Genomic DNA, 19,011 nt, shown 5'->3' with positions numbered 1-19,011 from the left:
TGGAATTTACACTATATGTACTCCTTGGCGGTCCAGTAGTTAGGACTCAGTGGTTCCACTGCCAGGGCCCAGGTTCAATTCCTGGTGGGAGAAACAGGATCCCACCTGGTTCTGGCAGGGGGTAGAGGTGAAGGGTGGTGTGGATTTACCCTACAAGTGTTCTTGCCAAACATGTAAAGATGTACTTTTTAATGCAAGGAAATTTCAATTTTCACCTTCGTGAAAACTGAAAAAGACCAAATTGATAAGGAACCAGTTAAATTATGGAAAATATGTTCAACTGAATAACATGGAGCCATAAAGAAGAGTCAGATCTATGTACACTGACTTGGAAAGAACTCCAATATATATTAAGTGAAAAAAAGCAGGGTGCAAGATGTATATAATAGTGTGAGTCCCACTACACATGCACACAACTGCATTTGCCCATGCATGTGTTAAATTTTAATATATATTGTACTGTATATACACAATACAGGATACTGTATATGTTTATGTTCCAGATATGTTGTATATTGTTTTATATATATAATTATATAAATTATAGGTATTATATAATTTATAATATTGTATATAGATATATGTTTATTGAGGAAACTATTAACAGTGGTTACAGCTATTAAGAGAATACAAATCCTACTTTACATTGTACACCTTTCTATACATTTAATTTTTTAAACTATGTCCATAAATTACTGATATAAATTTTAGAGTTTCTTTAAACAAATCTCAGAACTTTACCCTGAGTTCAAGGGCAAGGTCTGGGTATTGAATTTTGTTTAAGTCACAGTTTAAATACACATTAGGCAATCAAAAAATGTTTATGGATGAATGAGGTAGCTGATGAATGGAGGAGTAAAGAGACATAGGCATTAACTAATGTAACAATTACCTTTAAAAGTGTAAAATTTCTGGAGTATGCAGGAAGCTGAAGTGGGTTTCTGGCTGATGCTAGAGGTGGCAGTGTTAGCCATACAATGAAAGACTGGATCCTGCTCTGAAGATCAGAGCATAGGTCTGGGCATGGAAAAGTTTCTCAGCTTGGTTACAAGTCTGTTCCCAACATCTTTCTTCTTGACATCTCGACAGTAAGGGCCAGGATATCTGACACCCACCTCTCCACTGGAAAGGAGCTATAGAGGGGGAAGAGGCTTGCCTCCAGGAGGAAGAAGTACCAGAAAGAAAGAGACAGAGAACACTTCCTAGAGATTTATTATAACCTATATGTTGCTTCTGTGGGTTTTGCTTTAAAACATACACACACACAGGCTCAAATACTCAAGAAAGCCTTGATGAGTACAAATATAAAGATTATGGCCAATCCATAGGAAGTCAAAGACCCCATCTGTCTGCTCCTCTCCTATCCTGCCATCTGATACAGCAGCCATATCAAGTGCCTAAGGAAAAAAAACAAAAACAAAAACATGAAGGAGGGAATTCCCTGGCAGTCCAGTGGTTAAGACTCTGCACTTCCAACGCAGGGGGTGCAGGTTCAATTTCTGGTCAAGGAACTAGGACCCTACATGCTGCACAGCACGGCAAATAATAATAATAAATAAAATGAAAGCAATGGAAGAAACTTTTTTAAAAAACATGAAGACCCTTAATAAAAAGCTTCTAGGAAAGTTCAGAGATCTCAGAGGACGCTGGTGCACCATCAAGGAGCTGACAAAGACGCAGGTCCTGGCTTGTTAGAGTGACTAGACGATAGCCGCAGCTTCCTGTTCAGCTCTGCTGTCACAGAAAGTTAATTACTTGTTGCATCGGCACTGTCAGAATCATCCTAGAGAAAAAAGAAGACAGAAACACCTGTACAGTCTGCAGTGGACATCTGTGTTCACGAAAGCTGCTCACTCCCTCTAACTCCCTCCAAAGTCTTCTTTGGTGATTTTCTAAATCACACAACTTCTAGGGAGCCTAACACAGAAGGATTTAAATTTTGGATGATAAAATAAGCCACTGGTACTCAATAAACAACACTGTGCCATGAATCATTTAATGTGAGAATTTCAACAAATGCTATACTGGTCCTTACAGCTGTAAAGATAATAAACATGGTCAGGCCTGCTCTAAAATGGAGAAGCAGAAGGGAAGAGATGGAAAGGAGGAAGGGCTTTCTGGGGTTTTCTAAAGCATTAAAGAAGGACATTTGACCTCCTGTGTCAAATTCAGATTTGGCTAATGTGCACTGAGAAGCATGATCTGCTAGAGACTGGGACCTTTCTAGTATCTTTATTTTTAAGGACAGAAAGGAAAGTGAAGGGTTAAGGAACAGGCTTTACTTACATCCAAATCATCCATTGCAGGAGGTGGTCCTTTGGTGCTGACCTTTTTCAAAAGCTGATAGAAGAGAAGAGGAGTCACAAAAGATAAGAGGAGTGAGGGAAGAGCAACCTGCATATCGATGAACCACCGGAAAATGGTCCCAGGCAAACAGTTGCCCCAGTTTTAAAGCCCCTAATATAACACTGGAATAACTGGAGAAAAGTACATTGAGCCCCTTTTTAAAAGGAAATTTAAACACACACACACACCCTAACAAATCTGGGTTAGTGTCTATTAGTGTTTTTGCAACTTGAATAAATAGTAGCTGAAATTCCGAAACCAAATATCTTATGCAAGGTACAATTTATTGGGAAACAGTGATTCATTCTGTGATGTGAATTTTTAGATTGCATAGTTTGAGTTTCCCCTGAAGCTGTCTGGGTCATGAAAAACACACACACGTATGTAAAGAAAACAGAAGAGAGAGAGAACAAGAATTACAGAAAAGTAGGAAAAGGTTTTGCCAAACTTCTTCAGAATACAGGCTCTACTCTAAACAGTGAATGAATCTGTTTATAGTTTCACGGACAGAATATTTATTTCTTGCATCCCTACTAAACAATGCACAAAACGTATAAAGACTACCACACCAATAAGCAGCCTGCCGGGGAGCTCACATACTTCTGCCTAGCCTGATGACCCTGGAGGAGGGCATGACAACCCACTCCAGTATTCTTGGAAAATCCCCATGGAGAGAGGAGCCTGGCAGGTTACAGTCTATGGGATCGTCTACAGGGCTGCAAAGAGTCAGACACGACTGAGTGACTAAGCAGAGCACAGCACAGTTGATGACAATCCTTGAGTGTGTGCAGAGGGCCACCAGAAATGACTGAGATGGGCAGAAAATGGAATTACCTCTGCATAATGCTCCACCTGAGCCAGCTCCACTTCTTCTTCCCCTTCCCAGTCTCTCCAGTTATCAAAGTCTACAGACAACCACACTGGCTGCAGAAGAAAAGCACACAGAGCCCCAGGTCAGGAAGGCAGCAGCAGAGGCGCATAGATGAGTGTGGAGATGTGTGTGGGAGCATGTTTGGGGGAAAGAGTCATTGGGGGTATCATCTTTCCCCTTTGACTAACCCCCACTCTGGGCTGCCACGTCAGCAGCAGCTACAGCAAAGGTTGACCAAGAACTTACTAAGTGCCAAGCACAATGCCAGGCACTGTAGAGGATGGAAAAGCATAAACTCTGCCCTCCAGGAGCAGACTGACTAGAGAGATAACACATCTAGAAAAATAGCTGTATCATAAAGCATCCTAGGAGTCAACAAAGCTGCATTCCCTGGAATCAGAGACAACTCTTGGACACCAATAGTCTAAGTTCCCATGCTTAGACAGGGAAAGAAGTTGTTCACTCATTCATTGAACAGGTGTTTACTGAACACATACTATGTGATTCTGAGGTTGGCACTAGGATTATTAAAACATTTAATACTGAGTCCCAGCCATCAAGAAACAAGTAAGGGGACTTCCCTGGTAGTCCAGTGGTTAAGAATCCACCTTGCAATGCAAGGGATGCAGATTTGATCTCTGACTGAGGAACTGAGATCCCACATGCCACGGAGCAACTAAGCCCACCAGCTACAACTACTGAATCCTGAATGCTCTGGAGCCCACCCGCCTCAACTAGAGTGTCCAGGCACCACAACCAAAGATCCTGCATGATGCCACAATGAAGATCCCACATGCCACAACTAGATCCAACACAGCCAAATAAATAAGAAAAATAAACTTATAAAAAGAAGTAGGGAAGAGAAATGTAAATAAATTATAATACAGTGTGGAAAGAGTGACAGTGGCTTAGGTAGGGGTTAGCATGGGAAACCAGACTTCTTGGGGTTTCAGGGCTCTGCCTTGAAGGATGAGCAGGGGTTAGGTGGGCAAAGGTAGTGATAATGGAGAGTTTCCAGGAAGAAGGCACAGTAAGAGGTAAACAATAGCCTGGTGCATGAAAAAGAGTTGCAAACAGTTTGCTGTGGCTGAAATGTGAAGTCCAAGGCAGAGAGTAAAGTGGTGTGAGGCTGCAGAAGGCAGGAATAGCAAAATCACAAGCTTATATATCACACTGCGCTGTGGTGCTGAGACTTCAACCCAAACGGCAGAAGCTACACATTCAAATGCCTAAGCATGTCAGAGAGACAATGAAAAGGAGTGAAGTGAAGTGGAGCACATGCCCTATTTAAAGCTCAAACTCTAGGCATTTGAGAATTTAGACCAATGTGGTCAGAGTCTTCAGTTTCCGAGAGAAGTTGAGAATCTGGATTTTTAGGTGAAATCTCTCTTTTTTTCATAATCTCTACTTAAAAAAAAAAATCCAGGTCTTTTATTTTCTTTACACCTAACTTGATAGGTTGCAACAGTTCAGGCTCCCTTCCATTGGTTCTCATGAAGTGTCCTTCTCTAGGCAGGGCAGGTGGGTCCTTCAGCTGAACTCAAGGATGTTTCTCTTTGGCTTCCTTTCTTTTTCTGGCTTCCTTCCATATTTCTTCACACATTTCAGGAAGCTACCTCAGCTCTTAGAATGCTTAATGTGTTTTTGGCAAGAATCCTGCCCTTAACTTGTTTGTTTACAAAGATGCCAACAGCACGCTGGGTAACACTGTAGACTCTTCCAGTGTTGCTATGTTCTAATTATAACATTTGTGGGGTATTCATTTTTTAACAGTGCCCCTTCCCTTTAGATCTACAACATCACCTTTCTTGTAGATTCACATGAATGTGGCCAAAGGAACAACTCCATGTTTTCTAAAAGGCCTAGAAACATGTAGTGGGTGCCCCTCCTCTTTCCCTGTTGGTCTTTTTGGTGAATTACTGGAAGATGGTGGTTCTGACCAAGAGGTGAAATCTCCACATTTTTAAATGTAAGTAACCCTTCAAAATAATTTTCAACACTGAGAAGACGGCTAAAACAAATCTGAGAGCCAGATCTAGCCAGCAGGCAGCCAATTTTCAACTTTTAGGGAAAAAGAAGCCACTGGAGGGTCTTAAGAGGAAGAGTGACAGGGTCAAATGTGTGTTTTGGACAGACCATGTTGAATGCAGAGGGGCTGAAAATATGCAACAAACCTCACCCAGTAATGGATAGGGCCTGAATTAGGAAGACGTGAAATCATGGATTCAAGACTATTTAGGAGAGGACTTCCCTGGGGATCTAGTGGTTAAGAATCTGACTTGCAATGCAGAAGACCTGGGTTCCATCTTTGGTTGTGGAACTAAGATCACACATGCTTCAGAGCAACTAAGCCCTTGCATAACTAGAGTTCATGCACCCCAATGAAAGATCCTGCCTGCAGCAAGTAAGACCTGATGCAGACAAATAATTTTTTAATGCATTACGTAGGAGGTCAAATAGGCAAGACCTGGTGAGTAACAGAATGTTTGTGGGAAAGTAGCCAAGGCTGATTCCCAGACCTAACTTGGGTACCTGGGTACACAGAGCACATAGGAGAAAAAGCAGCCACTTCCCACACACCCACCTTGATATCCTCCTTGGTGAGCCTGGGCCAGGCCACCTTCTCCTTCCATTTCCTCACAAAGCAAGTAATGGAGCGGCCAGAGCGCTTATCTCGGGAGTCCTGCCAGGTAAAGAGCCTCACTTTTAGGGTCCGTGGTTTAGAATGAATCTCCAATTTCCCAAACAGCTTTCCCATCCAGTCCTTACTGTTCCACCCCACCCTTACCTTGCAGTTCACCTTGGCATAGAACTCAATCTCATTGTAAAACTCCACTCCATCAGGATTCTTGCAGCTGAGGAGACAATACTGCTAAAGAGATGAGGAAGGCTGAGAGTGGGGGGCAGCAGAGAAAGGAAAGATTCCCAGGAAGTGGGAGGGGGTGGGGGTGGGGGTTACCTGAACACAATGCGGTGGTCTTCGATGAGCACGTGGACATCCGTGCTGTCCTCAACACAAAACTCCATGAACACATACTTGGGCCTGTCGTACCACAGGGTCCGGGCATGCTGCCTGAAGAGGAGTTGAGGTGGGGCTTCATAGCCGTGTGAGAGGGAAGACAGGGAATTTGGGAAAGGTGGAGGGAAAACACAGTGACGTTTTATGCTACAGCACGGTCAAAGCGGGGCCAAATGAGGTTGAAGGGAGTGGAAGCGGGGCTGACAGGATTGGGGTGTGCGGTGAGGGGGAACCTGAGAAGAAGTGGAGAAGTGAGAGAGTAGAGAGGTTAAGGGAGACATGGAGAATATTCAGGTCACATTTCTCTTCACCACCCCAAGGGTACAGACCTGAAGTCCAGGGCTCCCTTGGGACCTCACAGAACCTGGAGCGCCCAGAAAACAGAGAAGCGACTCTCTAGTGAAAGAGGCGGCCAGAAGCACTTACCGTGCCATGGCTGCTCCCGCTGCCCTGTGGCGTTTGGAGTCCGAGACAGGGGCTGCTATCTTTAGATCCTAGGGACGCCCCCAGCAGCTGCCTCTCCTTATATGGTCGGGGAAAGGATTTAGAGGAACGGGAAACGTGGCCTAAGCCAAGGGATTCGCATTCTAAAGGGTCTCTGGGACAGCACAGTCCCTGCAGACCTTCACATCTCCGGGGTCTCCAGAAATATACACGTTAGGAACAGACGACCCGCCAGCCGGAACCAGAGGAAGGGCTAGAGGTCGATACACACGGAAGGACTTGTCCTGGCTTCATTCACCTGTTTCTCCAATGCTCAGTATACTCAGTGCCCGACACAAACCAGGCACTCAATTAAAAAAACTATTGGGCAGAATTAAATACCGAGGGAAGTCGGGCCCCGGGTGACGTCTGAACTCGGTGACCTCTGAGCCCCGCCCACCAGCTCCCCGGGTTTCCCAGCTGGCGCGCCGTTGCCATGGCAGCAGGGGGGCGCGGCTGACGTGCGGCGGCGTTTCCTGAAACATGGCGGCTGTCGAAGCGGCTGCGGAGCCGGTAACGGGGCTGGCGGGCTCTGGACCAAAGGCGAAGGACGAAGAGGAGGAGGAAGAGGAGTCGCTGCCGCCGTGCGAGGCAGTGCGCTGGGCGCCAGTGGGGGCCGTGGCGGAGGCCGGGCCCGGGGCGGCGGCGTTCTCCGAAGAGGCGGCGGCCGAGGAGCCCGGAGTGGTCCCCGGCTCCCCGCCGGACTCCCCCGGCCGGACGCTGAGGCGGCTGCGGGCTGAGAGGCGGCGGCTGGATTCAGCGCTGCTTGCGCTGTCCTCGCATTTCGCGCAGGTGCAGTTCCGCTTGCGGCAGGTGGTGCGCGGGGCGCCGGCGGAGCAGCAGCGCCTCCTGCGCGAGCTCGAGGACTTCGCCTTCCGCGGCTGCCCTCACGTCCTGGGTTACGGGGGCTTGGAGGACCGCGCCAGCGATGATGGCGACGGGCTGCCGGGGGACCGACCACAGTTACGGGGCGAGGACCAGGTGAACAGCTGGGGCCGGGCCCCGGGGGATATGGGAATAGAAGGCTGGGTGGGTAGGGATGGTAACTCGAAAGCAGGTAGCACTGGTGAGGAACGGCTCGTCTAGGTGGGTATGTGTGTCCCAGAAGAGACCAGACTGAGAGGCCTGGGAAGCTGATGATGAGAGGTGTTCACCAAAGGTGTGGAAAGAGATGCAGATGTGGTGACATAAAAAGCAAAAGAGGGATGAATGAGGAGAGTATTCAGACAGTTGAACAACCAGCTGAAACAATACTGCTCCCACTCACCTTGTCATCGTTTGCAGTATCTAAGTCTTGAGCACGTTTGCTGATAAGAGTACCCCGACCCCGGGGATTGAGAAAATTGGTTAGCGAAGAGCAAGCGAATTAAAATCCATGGAAATTTAGATCTACTCCTTATCTGTTCTTTCCTAGAATCTAGAGAATGTCTTTTATCTTTAGATTCTCCTGTATGAGAGCTTTGGTAAACAGTAAGTTCTCAGTAATTGAAAGAAACACAGCTCCTGATTATACAAATTTACTAATGCTGGTATTTTACAACTCCTTCCCATCCTACTTAATAACTAGATATTCTGAAGGAAGCACCTTTGGCAGCTGTGACGATTCATTCAGTTAGCTGACACTAAGTACTGAGAATTTGTTATGACATCCACAGCCAACATTTCTTTACAGTTTTTGAACCTCTGTAAGTGCATAATTGTAGATAGCTTGTAGCTTGTTGGGCTCTCTTTTCCCCACCTTTTTATTGTTTAGGTTACAATCCACATGTGGCTTTCTTCCCACTAAAATTGGTTTTAGCCAAGAAGACTTATCAGTAGCAGATATTGACTTGCTTATTTTAATCTGAATGTTTCCAGTACAATCCTGTGTTTTCTGTACCACCCTTCTCTCCACATACCCGCAGCTCCTTGCACAAGTCCCCAAATTGCCAGGCTTTTAAGGAACAAATAGGATAGAATTACTGTGGTTGGGCTCTGTTCAGGAGTGAGGAGCACCAGAGGTTTTCTGTGGATGTTTGGCTGTTCATTTTTACTTTTGGAGACACAGTAAAACTGAAAACAAATGTGTTGAGATCAAAACAGCTGGTGTGCAGCTGCAGTCTTGTGTGCATGTGTTGACACGTGAACGAGTGGCACCTAAGTGGGGATGTGTTTGAACCAAATGATTTAGTATGTGTCGGTTTCAGTTTTTCAGGTTTTTTAACCAGTATTTTATCTCACTTCATACTGGAAATTATTTGTTAACTTCCTGTCTTGCACCAGAGCTCATTGTCCTCACCTAGTAAACTTGTTTGCCCGTACTCCCATTGATAGCGTACTCAGTAATTACCGTTGCAGGTGAAGCGTTCAGCTGGTACACTCATACAGGTGGAATCAGTATCTATGACTGGTTTCTTTCTTCCTGGGTTTCATAGCTTGGGAAGGCTTACAATGAAAACAAAATTTCGCTACTTCTTTCCCTTTGGGCCAGTTAAACAACTTTCACCATAAGAGTTCAGTATTTAGTTATGTGTCCTTCTGAACATGATTGAGTTCAGTAACACACAGCAAATGTATACTGAGAGCTTACCCTGTGCCAGACACTGAGCTTGGCCCTGGGGGTACAATCAAGGCCTTTGCCCTTAAGGGGTTCATAGAACTGGGGAGACAGACTCCTACACGGATCTTTATAATGTAACATGAGCTAGTGTAAAAGTGTGTATAAAATACAGAGGATGTGGTTGGTTCTGCCTGGGGAAATCGAGGAAACCTCTTAGAGGATATAGGCCTTCACTCAGTGGGAGAGAACAGGATTCTAAGGAAAAAACTACGACTTTGGGAAAGGATTGGAGAGCGGTATCCCCCAAGAAAAGGCTGGCTTTTCTATTGGACAAAACTAAAGCAAGAGGCTTGCTTTTTAAAGTAGCTAAACAAAAGTTAATGTTATTTTTCATTTGTTCTCTCTCATACCTTACTTCTGGAGGCCTTGGTAAGTACCATTTTAAGATTAAATTTAATATGTAGTTTAAAATGCAGGGTTACACCTGCAAATAATTTGCTGCTTTTGCTTTTTATACTCAAGAAAGACAAGGGAGGGGCTTCCTGGGCAGTCCAGTGACTGGGACACTGCAATTCCATTGCAGGGAGTGTGGGTTCAATCCCTGGTCCAGGAACTAGGGATCCCTCACGCTGCTCAGTGCAGCCAAAAAAAAAAGTAAGGCGAGGAAGACCAGTTTTTGAGAACATATTGGCAAGACTTTATCCCTCTAAAGAGTTTTTATTTTCTTGCCATACAGTACTGCATCTGGGATCATAGTTCTCCCACCAGAGACTGAACCCACATCCCCTGCAGTGGAAGCACAGATTCCTAACTACTGGACCACCAGGGAAGGACCTCTCCAAAGGATTTTTAAGCATTTAAATGCAGAAATGACCTGGTGGCCAACAGTGAGAAAAGGAGTCACTGTTTAGGGAACCTTACCAGCCTTTTTTTTTTTTTTTTAAGAAAACTTATTACCTTCCCATTCCTATTATTTGGCTTTAGATTTTTTTTCGCTGCCTTAGGCACTTGCATTTATTCATTTGATTTTGCAATATATTGGAGGAGCTTTGACCTTAAAAAACTAGTTATGAGTTACCAAGCCTTTCTCTACACCCTTACCTCCAGATTCTCTTGTACAATTTGGCTGCCACAACTGTTCAGGAGAATTGGCTATGGAGGATGGCATGTTTAATTCCTGGAAGGCTTCCTGGATGAAATAAATTGTGTCAATCTTAACTAGAATTTTGTGGGGTGGGAGGGGGAAGCAGTGTTAACAAAAGGCCCCACTGTATTCATATCCTATTTCCAGTGAAGGAGAAATTCTTAAAGAAAACACACATTTAATATATTCTCCCGGATGAAATAATTCTTTTTGAGTCTGTCTCATGAATTCTGTATTTCATTTGGGTTACTTGGGAGCATTTTACATTTTACTAGTCATTATTGGCTTAAGAGGATTCTTAATATGTCCTGACTTTTTCTTTTCCTGTGAAATCGACCTAAATCTTTTCCTTTCTTAGAGTGAGCAGGAGAAACGGGAACGTCTGGAAACCCAAAGGGAGAAGCAAAAGGAACTGATCCTGCAGCTCAAAACCCAGCTCGATGACCTGGAAACGTTTGCCTATCAAGAGGGCAGTTATGATTCCCTTCCACAGTCCGTGGTCTTGGAAAGACAGCGGGTGAGCAGACCCTGAGGCTCCTCCTTTACTGCCTCGGGTTCCTTTGTCCCTTCCAGCATTCACAGGATAGCCCTTCCCAGCTTGCTCACCCTCGGCCTCACCACTGGCCCAAATCAAAGGGAAGTGTTGCTACTACCTGGGACCAGTCTTTATTCACTCGTGGAAACACAAGTGCCAAAGCTTTCTAATATGATGATGGAGCCTTTTTTTTTTAAGTGGTGGTGGTTATTATTAATAGTCATATAATAATAACAATAATTTCTTTCATTTGATCATTAAAACCATTCTACTTGGGCACTTCATCGTAGTTTTATAAACTAGTTTTCCCCCAGCACCCGGTAAGAAATATTCCAGGACTCCTGATTTTAATGCTGCATATATTAAAGCAACACCTGGGCAGACAGGTAAATCTCCTGGTCGGAAAACAGCCTCCCCTGTGTTTGTCTTCCTGGAGCTGTGATGTGGCTGTTTTTCTGGCACAGCTAGAGTTATATGGTTTTCACATTGTTCCTCATATTGTCACTGGGATATTTTGGCTGTAACATGCCTGAGTATTTTGCAGAGCTTTTCCTTTAGTTGCCTAGAATAGCGCAGTGGGGGATGAGGACTAGAGACTAGGGGAAATCAGTATTTATTCTCTTGGAGGCCATGAGGGAATCTACTTATGGGGCTTTTGGGATCATCAGCCACTTTGGATCATTCACACTGTTGTTCTCCTGAGTGAAGGTTACCTGGCCAGGTAGACAGTTTGCAGCAAGAAGAGCCATTCTGTTGGAACCAAGTGTCCTTATGTCTATAAGAGAAGTAAAGGGCCTGTGCCCTCACCTTGATCAGCAATTGCACCGTTTTTTCCACAAATTTGATTTCCATTTAAGGGTAGGAGGGGGGCAACTAGTCAAGATTCTCCTTCTCCCTAACCCTCTCCCTGAAAATTCCAAAGGGTGTACTCATGGCTTTGGTCTTGGTAGGTGATCATTGATGAGTTAATAAAGAAACTGGACATGAATCTGAATGAAGACCTCAGCTCACTGTCCACTGAGGAGCTTCGGCAGCGTGTGGATGCCGCTGTGGCTCAAATTGTCAACCCAGTCCGAGTGAAAGAACAGCTGGTTGAGCAGCTGAAAACTCAGATCCGAGACCTCGAGATGTTCATCAGCTTCATCCAAGGTCAGAGCAGATGGATGGACGTCATCATAATTATATGTATTTTTGAGTAGTAACATAATAGGGTCAGTCCTTGATGAACTGTTAAAGAGGTTTGATCATTTGGTAAGGGAGCCAACACAGTGGTGTGGAAAGGACATGGATTTTAGAACCATAGAGTTAAAATCTCAGCCCTGTTGTTCACCACCTTCATGGACTAAAGAGGGTAGGCAGTTTCCTAACCTCTTTAGTCTGGCTCTCCTCCTCCATAAAATTATGATTCATGCTTCCTGCACTCAGCAAATAGGTATTGAGCCAGCTAGTATATTGCTAGTCACTGTTCCACAGAATGAAATACTATTTGTAAAAGTCTTGTCACGTGGTAGGCACTAGTAAATAGTATTTCTCCTTTAAAAACCTGCCAAAGTGAGGCTAAACAAGGGTCTTCTCTTCATAAACTCTGATTGCAGATGAAGTAGGAAGCCCATTACAGACAGGGAGTGGACACTGTGAGTGCAAGGCCAGTAGGAAGACAGGAAGTGACTCCAGCAGAACTGGCAGCAGCAGACTGCCTCCAGGAAACAGCAAAAGTAAGTACAGGTTCCAAAATGGACAAATCTAGAGAGACAGAAAGTGGACTAGCAGTTGCCTAGGTCTGGGGATTGGGGAGAAATGGGGAATGGAAAATGCCAGTGCTACACGGTTTCTTTGGGAGAGGATGGCTGCACAACTCTGAATATTAAAAAAAAAAAAAAAAAAAAACTGAATCCTACACTTTTAATGGGTCATTGAATGTTATGTGAGTTATATCTCAAAATAGTTGTTATTAACCAAAATAGGTAAGTCTGGTGCCATCCTGGGTGGCTCTTGGCTTCATGCAGGACCTGTACTGTAGGTCAGAAGCCAGACTGAATCTCAGCTTCTAAGCTATAGGTGGCGCCTCTGACCACTACAGCCTCTCACTGTTGAGTTACTGTGTTTCCTACACAGCCAAGGCAGAAGATGTGAAGAGAGTTCGGGAAACAGGGCTGCACCTGATGCGGCGAGCGCTGGCAGTGCTGCAGATCTTTGCCGTCAGCCAGTTCGGGTGTGCCACGGGCCAGATCCCACAGCCCCTGTGGCCGAGGGGCCACGGCGACAGGGACTACTCTCCCTTGCTAAAGAGGCTGGAGGTGTCAGTCGACAGAGTGAAGCTGCTTGCCCTGAGGCACCAGGCGCACGACCACGTCATCAGCTCCGCCAGCCTCCAGGACCTCTCTCTGGGAGGCAAGGATGAGCTGACTGTGGCTGTGCGGAAGGAGCTGACAGTGGCTGTGAGGGACCTGCTGGCCCACGGACTGTACGCCCCCTCACCGGGGATGAGCCTCGTCATGGCCCCCATCGCCTGTCTTCTGCCTGCCTTCTCCTCGGCCCCTGAGGCCATGCACCCTTGGGAGCTCTTTGTAAAGTACTACCACGCTAAGAACGGCCGCGCGTTCGTGGAATCCCCAGCCCGAAAGCTCTCGCAGTCTTTTGCCCTGCCTGTCACAGGAGGCACTGTGGTAACGCCCAAGCAGAGCCTGCTGACAGCCATCCACATGGTGCTGACAGAGCACGACCCTTTCAAGCGCAGTGCAGACTCGGAGCTGAAAGCCTTGGTGTGCATGGCGCTGAACGAGCAGCGTCTCGTGTCCTGGATGAACCTCATCTGCAAGTCGGGGTCGCTCATCGAGCCCCACTACCAGCCCTGGAGCTACATGGCACACACAGGCTTTGAGAGCGCCCTCAACCTGCTCAGCCGCCTCAGCAGCCTCAAGTTCAGCCTCCCTGTAGACCTGGCTGTGCGCCAGCTCAAGAACATCAAAGACGCCTTTTGATGAGAGTGCCCTGGCCCCAGACCAGCACCTTGCTCAGTGGGTGGCTCAGATAGATACTCGTCTTCAAGAGTAAAAGCAAGAATTAGGAGGAGGGGCTAAAGACATTTTCATCAGCAAGATAATACAAAGTCTTTTCCCCATCAACTTAGCATCTCAGAAAGATATGCTGGAGACCCTCTTGTTAAAAGGTTCAGCCCTGGTGTGTGTGTACATATGAGCACATGTACTTGAGCCTGTGGAAAAGAAGTCAGTCGTGGGTATACCTTCACCATGCCACACCTGAGTTTTAGAAAATCCAGGTTGCTGTAAGCATTCTCTTCACAGTGGTGAGTGAGTTGTTGGTCCTGGAAGAGATTTAACTTGAGGAGTCATTTTCCTTCACTTGAAGCAGGTTTGTGAGAGTCCTGGGTCAGAATTTAAATTCCTTTTGTGAATACCAATGGCTCTGTCTTCCTGAGCCCAGGATCAGGGGAGGCCATGTCTGTTCCATAGCTTCCTCTAAAACTGGGAGTGGAAGTATCCGAGAACAGTATTTCTAAGGGTATTAACCACAATTGGTTTTTTTTGTTTTGTTTTGTTTTGTTTGGTGGTGCCATAAAGCTTGTGAGATCTTAGTTCCCTGACCAGGGATTGAATCCAGGCCTATAGTGGTGAAAGTGCCACATCTTAACCACTGGACTGCCAGGCAATCCCCATGGTTGATTCTAATATGAGCCCTTTTTCACGTAGAGGTAAGAACTGAATTCTGTCCCTGACTAGGTAGTCATGGCCCAGGTGATGGTCTTTTAGTTTTAGAGCTGGTTTACAAAGACAACCACCATCTGGTACCATGTCCCCTGGCAAGTAACCTTTCCTCTGTGCACCTGCCAGCTCCCAAGAAGGAAATGTGTTCAAGGTGTTCAAGGTTGTGCTCCATGAGTCCTGGAGGCTGCTTGGGGGAGGAGGTCTGACCTCATGATAGTACTACAGCAGGGGTGGGAACTGTGGCTGATCACTGGCGATGGAGAGCGGGCTGAGCATTTCTTTGTAAAACTGACTCTAGATTGGTCATATTTGGTCTGTTTTAGCCTTTTTAGTTCATATCTGCTATTCAGCTTGCATACTGCTCTGGGACTGACCAAAGATGAGCAAAGTGTATCACCTTCTGGAAAGCCAAATAGGTTCCCCAACACTAGTGACTCAGCATCATTTCATGTATTAAATCGCCAGCTGCACTTTGTGTCTGCACTGTTATGTAGTGCATTTTAACTTAATTTGGGGGGTAAAATATTATTTAAGATCTATGCTTGGTAATTCATTAGAATGAGTCTTCCCTCATGTGAAACAGGAAAGTGTAAAATATTGTGGAAAATGATACCTGTGATTGCTAATAAAATCATAGTATTTTGTGTAGCTTCTCTGCAAAGACCTTAGAGACCATTGGCTTTGGTTTATAAGTCTGAGTGCTGTCAGCCCATCTGATCCAGATCAGTATTTCCTTGAGTAACGTCTGGCTCCTAGCCTTTCTGCCTCTTCTCTGCCCTCTGCCCTGGATCAACTCAGCTTTGGTGGTATTGCCCCTACCCCTTGAAAAATTCACAAAAAACTGCCCTTGCCATTTTCATCTCATTCTGTTCAGGCCTACAGTCCTGTCCCCACAGCAGATCTAACAACACATACCACTTTGGGATTTGGCACTTTTTCTTTTCTTTTTTTGGTTTTGCCAGGTCTTAGTCGGAGCATGTGGGATCTAGTTCCTGGGATTGAACCCAGGTCCCCCTGCATTAGGAGCTCAGAGTCTTCACTGGACCACCAGGAAGTCCCACATTTGGCAATTCTAAATTCATTTGTCTGGGGCTTCTCTGGTGGCTCAGTGGTAAACAATCCACCTGCTAACACAGGAAACACGGGTTCAGTCCCTATCTGGGAAGACCTCACATACTCGGAGCAGCTAAGCCTGTGCACACGACTATCGAGGCTGTGCTCCAAAGCACAGGAGCTGGAACTACTCAGCCCACGTACTGCAACTGTTGGAGCCTGTGTGCCCTAGAGCCCATGTTCTACAAGAGAACACTACACTGAGAACTGCGCTCCACAACTAGAGCAAACACCCATGCAGCAAGGAAGACGCACTACAACCAAAACTAAAAATAAAATCATATTTTAAAAATCTCTCATCTGGATACCAATTCAGTCAGTCAGTCAGTTCAGTCGCTTAGTCGTGTCTGGACTGCAGCACGTCAGGTCTCCCTGTCCATCACCAACTCCCAGAGCTTGCTCAAACTCAGGTCCATCAAGTCAGTGATGCCATCCAATCATCTCATCCTCTGTCGTCCCTTTCTCCTCCTGCCTTCAATCTTTCCCAGCACACCTTTGCATCAGGTGGCCAAAGTATTGGAGCTTCAGCATCAGTCCTTCCAGTGAATATTCAGGACTGATTTTCTTTAGGATTGACTGGCTTGATCTCCTTGCAGTCCCAGGGACTCTTCAAGAGTCTTCTCCAGCACCACAGTTCAAAAGCATCAATTCTTTGGTGCTTAGTTTTCTTTACAGTCCATCCATTCGTGACTGCTAGAAAAACCATAACTTTGTTTAGGGTGGGTGATAAGTGCTATAGCCATGTGGCATAGCACTGGATCACCCACCCCAGTATAATCCTCACAAAAACTTAACTGGTATGAAGGCTTTTATGCTAGCATCATGAGAAGCATTTTGTGTGTGTGTCTTCCTAATTTAATTCTCACTACTTGTAAGGCAGGACAATATTATCCCCATTTTTGTAGTTGAGGAAAACTTTCTGCAGATAGGGTTAAATATTTTGTCCCCATTTACATGTTGGAAGAGCTGGGATTTGAACTCAAGTTGCCCAAATCCAAATCCTATCATCTTTATACTGTTATGTTACCTCATTGCATCAGGCTGCTTAGAAATCTTTTGTTCCTCTCTCTCCTTTATCCACCCATCACTTCACCATCACTTTGGGGATGACAAGGTATTTTCCACATATCTGCCAGAAATTTCAGCTGCCAAATGACTAGACTGTAGGGAGATGGACAGCCATTGTTGTGCCAAGTGCTTCATGAAACTTACAGACGTGTAGAGACAGAGACAAGCATGCCAGCCATCACACATCTAGTCACTGGTAACATTTGTAATATAACTGAGGACAGAGGTCTCTGCATGGCTTGGAGTGAGGCAGACAGGATGAAGGAGGAGAGGAACAACTGTCAGCCCAGGTCTAAGGCTATGCAACATCAAAATGAAAAGGAGCCATGGATGTGTATCCAGTGAAAATGCAGGGTCCGTGGTATGATCTGCAAGGTGTTAAAGATTCCCAAAGTGCTCTGCCTTCATTCATTCACTACTGACCCCACACCAACTGCTTGGGCCAGGCCAGGCGCTCAAGACTTACCTCTCTCTGCCTTCAAGGAATAAGATTTAGCAAAGGAGATACCAAACCAATTGGAGATTTTAGTACCTTGTTAAATTGCTGGGATCTATCCCATTTTTTATTTAGTAGCTCTGGGGTGGGGCCTCAGAAGTTGCATTTCTAACAAGTTCCTACACTTGTTACACTGATCCTGCTGGTCTAGGGACCATACTCTGACAACCACTGTCACAAACCAACTAAAATATGTTCTACAATAAATTAAGTGTGGACTGGATTGCTGAGGGAGCATAAAGAAGGAAGAGATGAATTCTGCCTGGGAGAATTCTAGAGTGGCCTTCAAGGATGGATTGGATAGGATTTTGCCTGGCTACAGTGGAGGCGAAGAATAAAGAAACATGGAACAGCCTGAGTGAAGACCCTGGGCTCAGAAGAGGTTGGATCTTTGAGTAGTTGGGCTGGCTGGAACCTGGGGGGATGTGAAGGGTGGTGTGGAGGAGACAGGAACTTATACTGCAAGGAAGACAGGAAGGGAGAGTTCAAACTTTGGTTTGAGCCAACAAAGGATTTCAGGCAGATTAAGAGGCAGTACTTAAGTACTGTGTTTAGGACTTCCCTGGTGAATAACACAGTGCCTGCCAATTCAGGGGACACAGATTCAATCCCTGGTCCCGGAAGATTCCACATGCCACAGAGCAGCTGACTAAGCCTGTGCGCTACAACAGCTGAGCCTGAGCTCTAGGGCCCACAAGCCACAACTGCTGAAGCCCACACACCCAGAACCTGTGCTCCACAAGAGAAGCCACCATCACGTGAAGCCCATGCACCACAACTAAAGAGCAGCCCCACTCTCCACAACTAGAGAAAGCCTACACAGCAATGAAGACCCAGTGCAGCCAAAAATAAACAATTATTTTTTAAAAGAGTTGTGTTAGAGATGTTTCTCAAAATAAGACCTGTAGCTCATGACTCCACTCCAGACCCGAATTGGGATATTTAATAAATATCCCAAGCAATTTTGATCCACCCAAAGTTTTGAGGAGGGACTGGAGAAGACAACTGAAGCTGGATCAGTTAGGGGGCTGGTGGGAAAAAAAAATTGACTTAAAAGGTGAAATTCACAGGATTTAGTTACTAATTTGATTTGGAGAGTTTAGCATGTGAGAAGAGTTCAAGACAATGATAAGATTTCAGGGTTTTGTTTCTATTTTCCAAGAGAGAAACAGCAAAAGAGACAGAAGCAAATAAGGGAGCTGAAAGAAGGCCACGGAGGTGGAAATGGACAGGTTGTGTGGCGCGGTGGCAAAAGCACAGGCTTGGAAACGGGGGCCTTGCTCTGTGCCACCAGTTCTGTGACTGCTGCTCTAGAACTGTCCTCTAATCTTTGTGAGGCCCAACTGGATAACCTCCGAGGTCCTTTCCAACTCTAAAACATCATATTCTGAGTTAAAACATTTTAATTTAATATAAAAATGTAAATATTGATATATAATTAGAGTGATAAACCATTGAAATGAAGTCCTGAGGGCTGCAGGGGAAATTGGTCCCCAAAGAGTCTCGAGAGGAGAAATGATGAAACCCTGATTGTTCCCATGGCTTGCCCAAGACCTACAGATTTGTAAGTGTTCAGATGAGCAAAAACTGTAAGATGGTTTCTCTAGAACTTGGAAGACTGCATTGGGAGTGTGGAGTCTTAGCCACTGGACCACCAGGGAGTCCCTGAAGA

At 45.6% G+C, this 19,011-nt stretch overlaps 2 protein-coding genes and 1 pseudogene across 2 annotated transcripts; 1 reads left to right on the top strand and 2 right to left on the bottom strand.

The window, feature by feature from the left end:
• Positions 1-1,194: 1,194 nt before the first annotated feature.
• Positions 1,195-6,690, bottom strand: PTGES3L (prostaglandin E synthase 3 like). Its single transcript, XM_086357551.1, has 8 exons — positions 6,663-6,690; positions 6,177-6,290; positions 6,006-6,072; positions 5,802-5,900; positions 3,181-3,270; positions 2,287-2,340; positions 1,756-1,783; positions 1,195-1,397 (listed from the first exon to the last, which is right to left on the bottom strand). The coding sequence occupies exons 1-8, from the start codon at positions 6,668-6,670 to the stop codon at positions 1,390-1,392; spliced, it is 468 nt and encodes a 155-aa protein (XP_086213677.1). The 5' UTR covers positions 6,671-6,690; the 3' UTR covers positions 1,195-1,389.
• On the bottom strand, positions 4,495-5,438 carry LOC147351542 (large ribosomal subunit protein eL21 pseudogene; annotated as a pseudogene).
• Positions 6,691-7,177: 487 nt separating the features above from the next.
• On the top strand, positions 7,178-15,310 carry RUNDC1 (RUN domain containing 1). Its single transcript, XM_086357547.1, has 5 exons — positions 7,178-7,700; positions 10,761-10,919; positions 11,888-12,086; positions 12,533-12,652; positions 13,053-15,310. Exons 1-5 carry the CDS (start codon positions 7,203-7,205, stop codon positions 13,916-13,918), a joined length of 1,842 nt encoding a protein of 613 aa, XP_086213673.1. The 5' UTR covers positions 7,178-7,202; the 3' UTR covers positions 13,919-15,310.
• The last annotated feature ends 3,701 nt before the right edge of the window (positions 15,311-19,011 follow it).

Source organism: Bos grunniens, chromosome 19, assembly GCF_055505025.1.
Source record: "Bos grunniens cultivar Pamir isolate PY7600 chromosome 19, Bosgru_T2T1.0, whole genome shotgun sequence".
NCBI classification, from domain to species: domain Eukaryota; kingdom Metazoa; phylum Chordata; class Mammalia; order Artiodactyla; family Bovidae; genus Bos; species Bos grunniens.
This window is presented reverse-complemented; position numbering and strand designations above follow the sequence as displayed.

What these genes read in the sequence shown, in the direction of transcription:
- PTGES3L (XM_086357551.1), bottom strand. An exon ending in TCACCAAGGAGGATATCAAG is followed by an intron (nt 3,271 to 5,801) that starts GTGGGTGTGTGG and finishes TTTCTTCTGCAG; the next exon opens with CCAGTGTGGTTGTCTGTAGA. An exon ending in AGGTGGAGCATTATGCAGAG is followed by an intron (nt 2,341 to 3,180) that starts GTAATTCCATTT and finishes CTCTTCTATCAG; the next exon opens with CTTTTGAAAAAGGTCAGCAC.
- RUNDC1 (XM_086357547.1), top strand. Translation starts at nt 7,203, where the DNA reads ATGGCGGCTGTCGAAGCGGCTGCGGAGCCGGTAACGGGGCTGGCGGGC. An exon ending in AGTTACGGGGCGAGGACCAG is followed by an intron (nt 7,701 to 10,760) that starts GTGAACAGCTGG and finishes TTCCTTTCTTAG; the next exon opens with AGTGAGCAGGAGAAACGGGA. An exon ending in GTTCATCAGCTTCATCCAAG is followed by an intron (nt 12,087 to 12,532) that starts GTCAGAGCAGAT and finishes CTCTGATTGCAG; the next exon opens with ATGAAGTAGGAAGCCCATTA.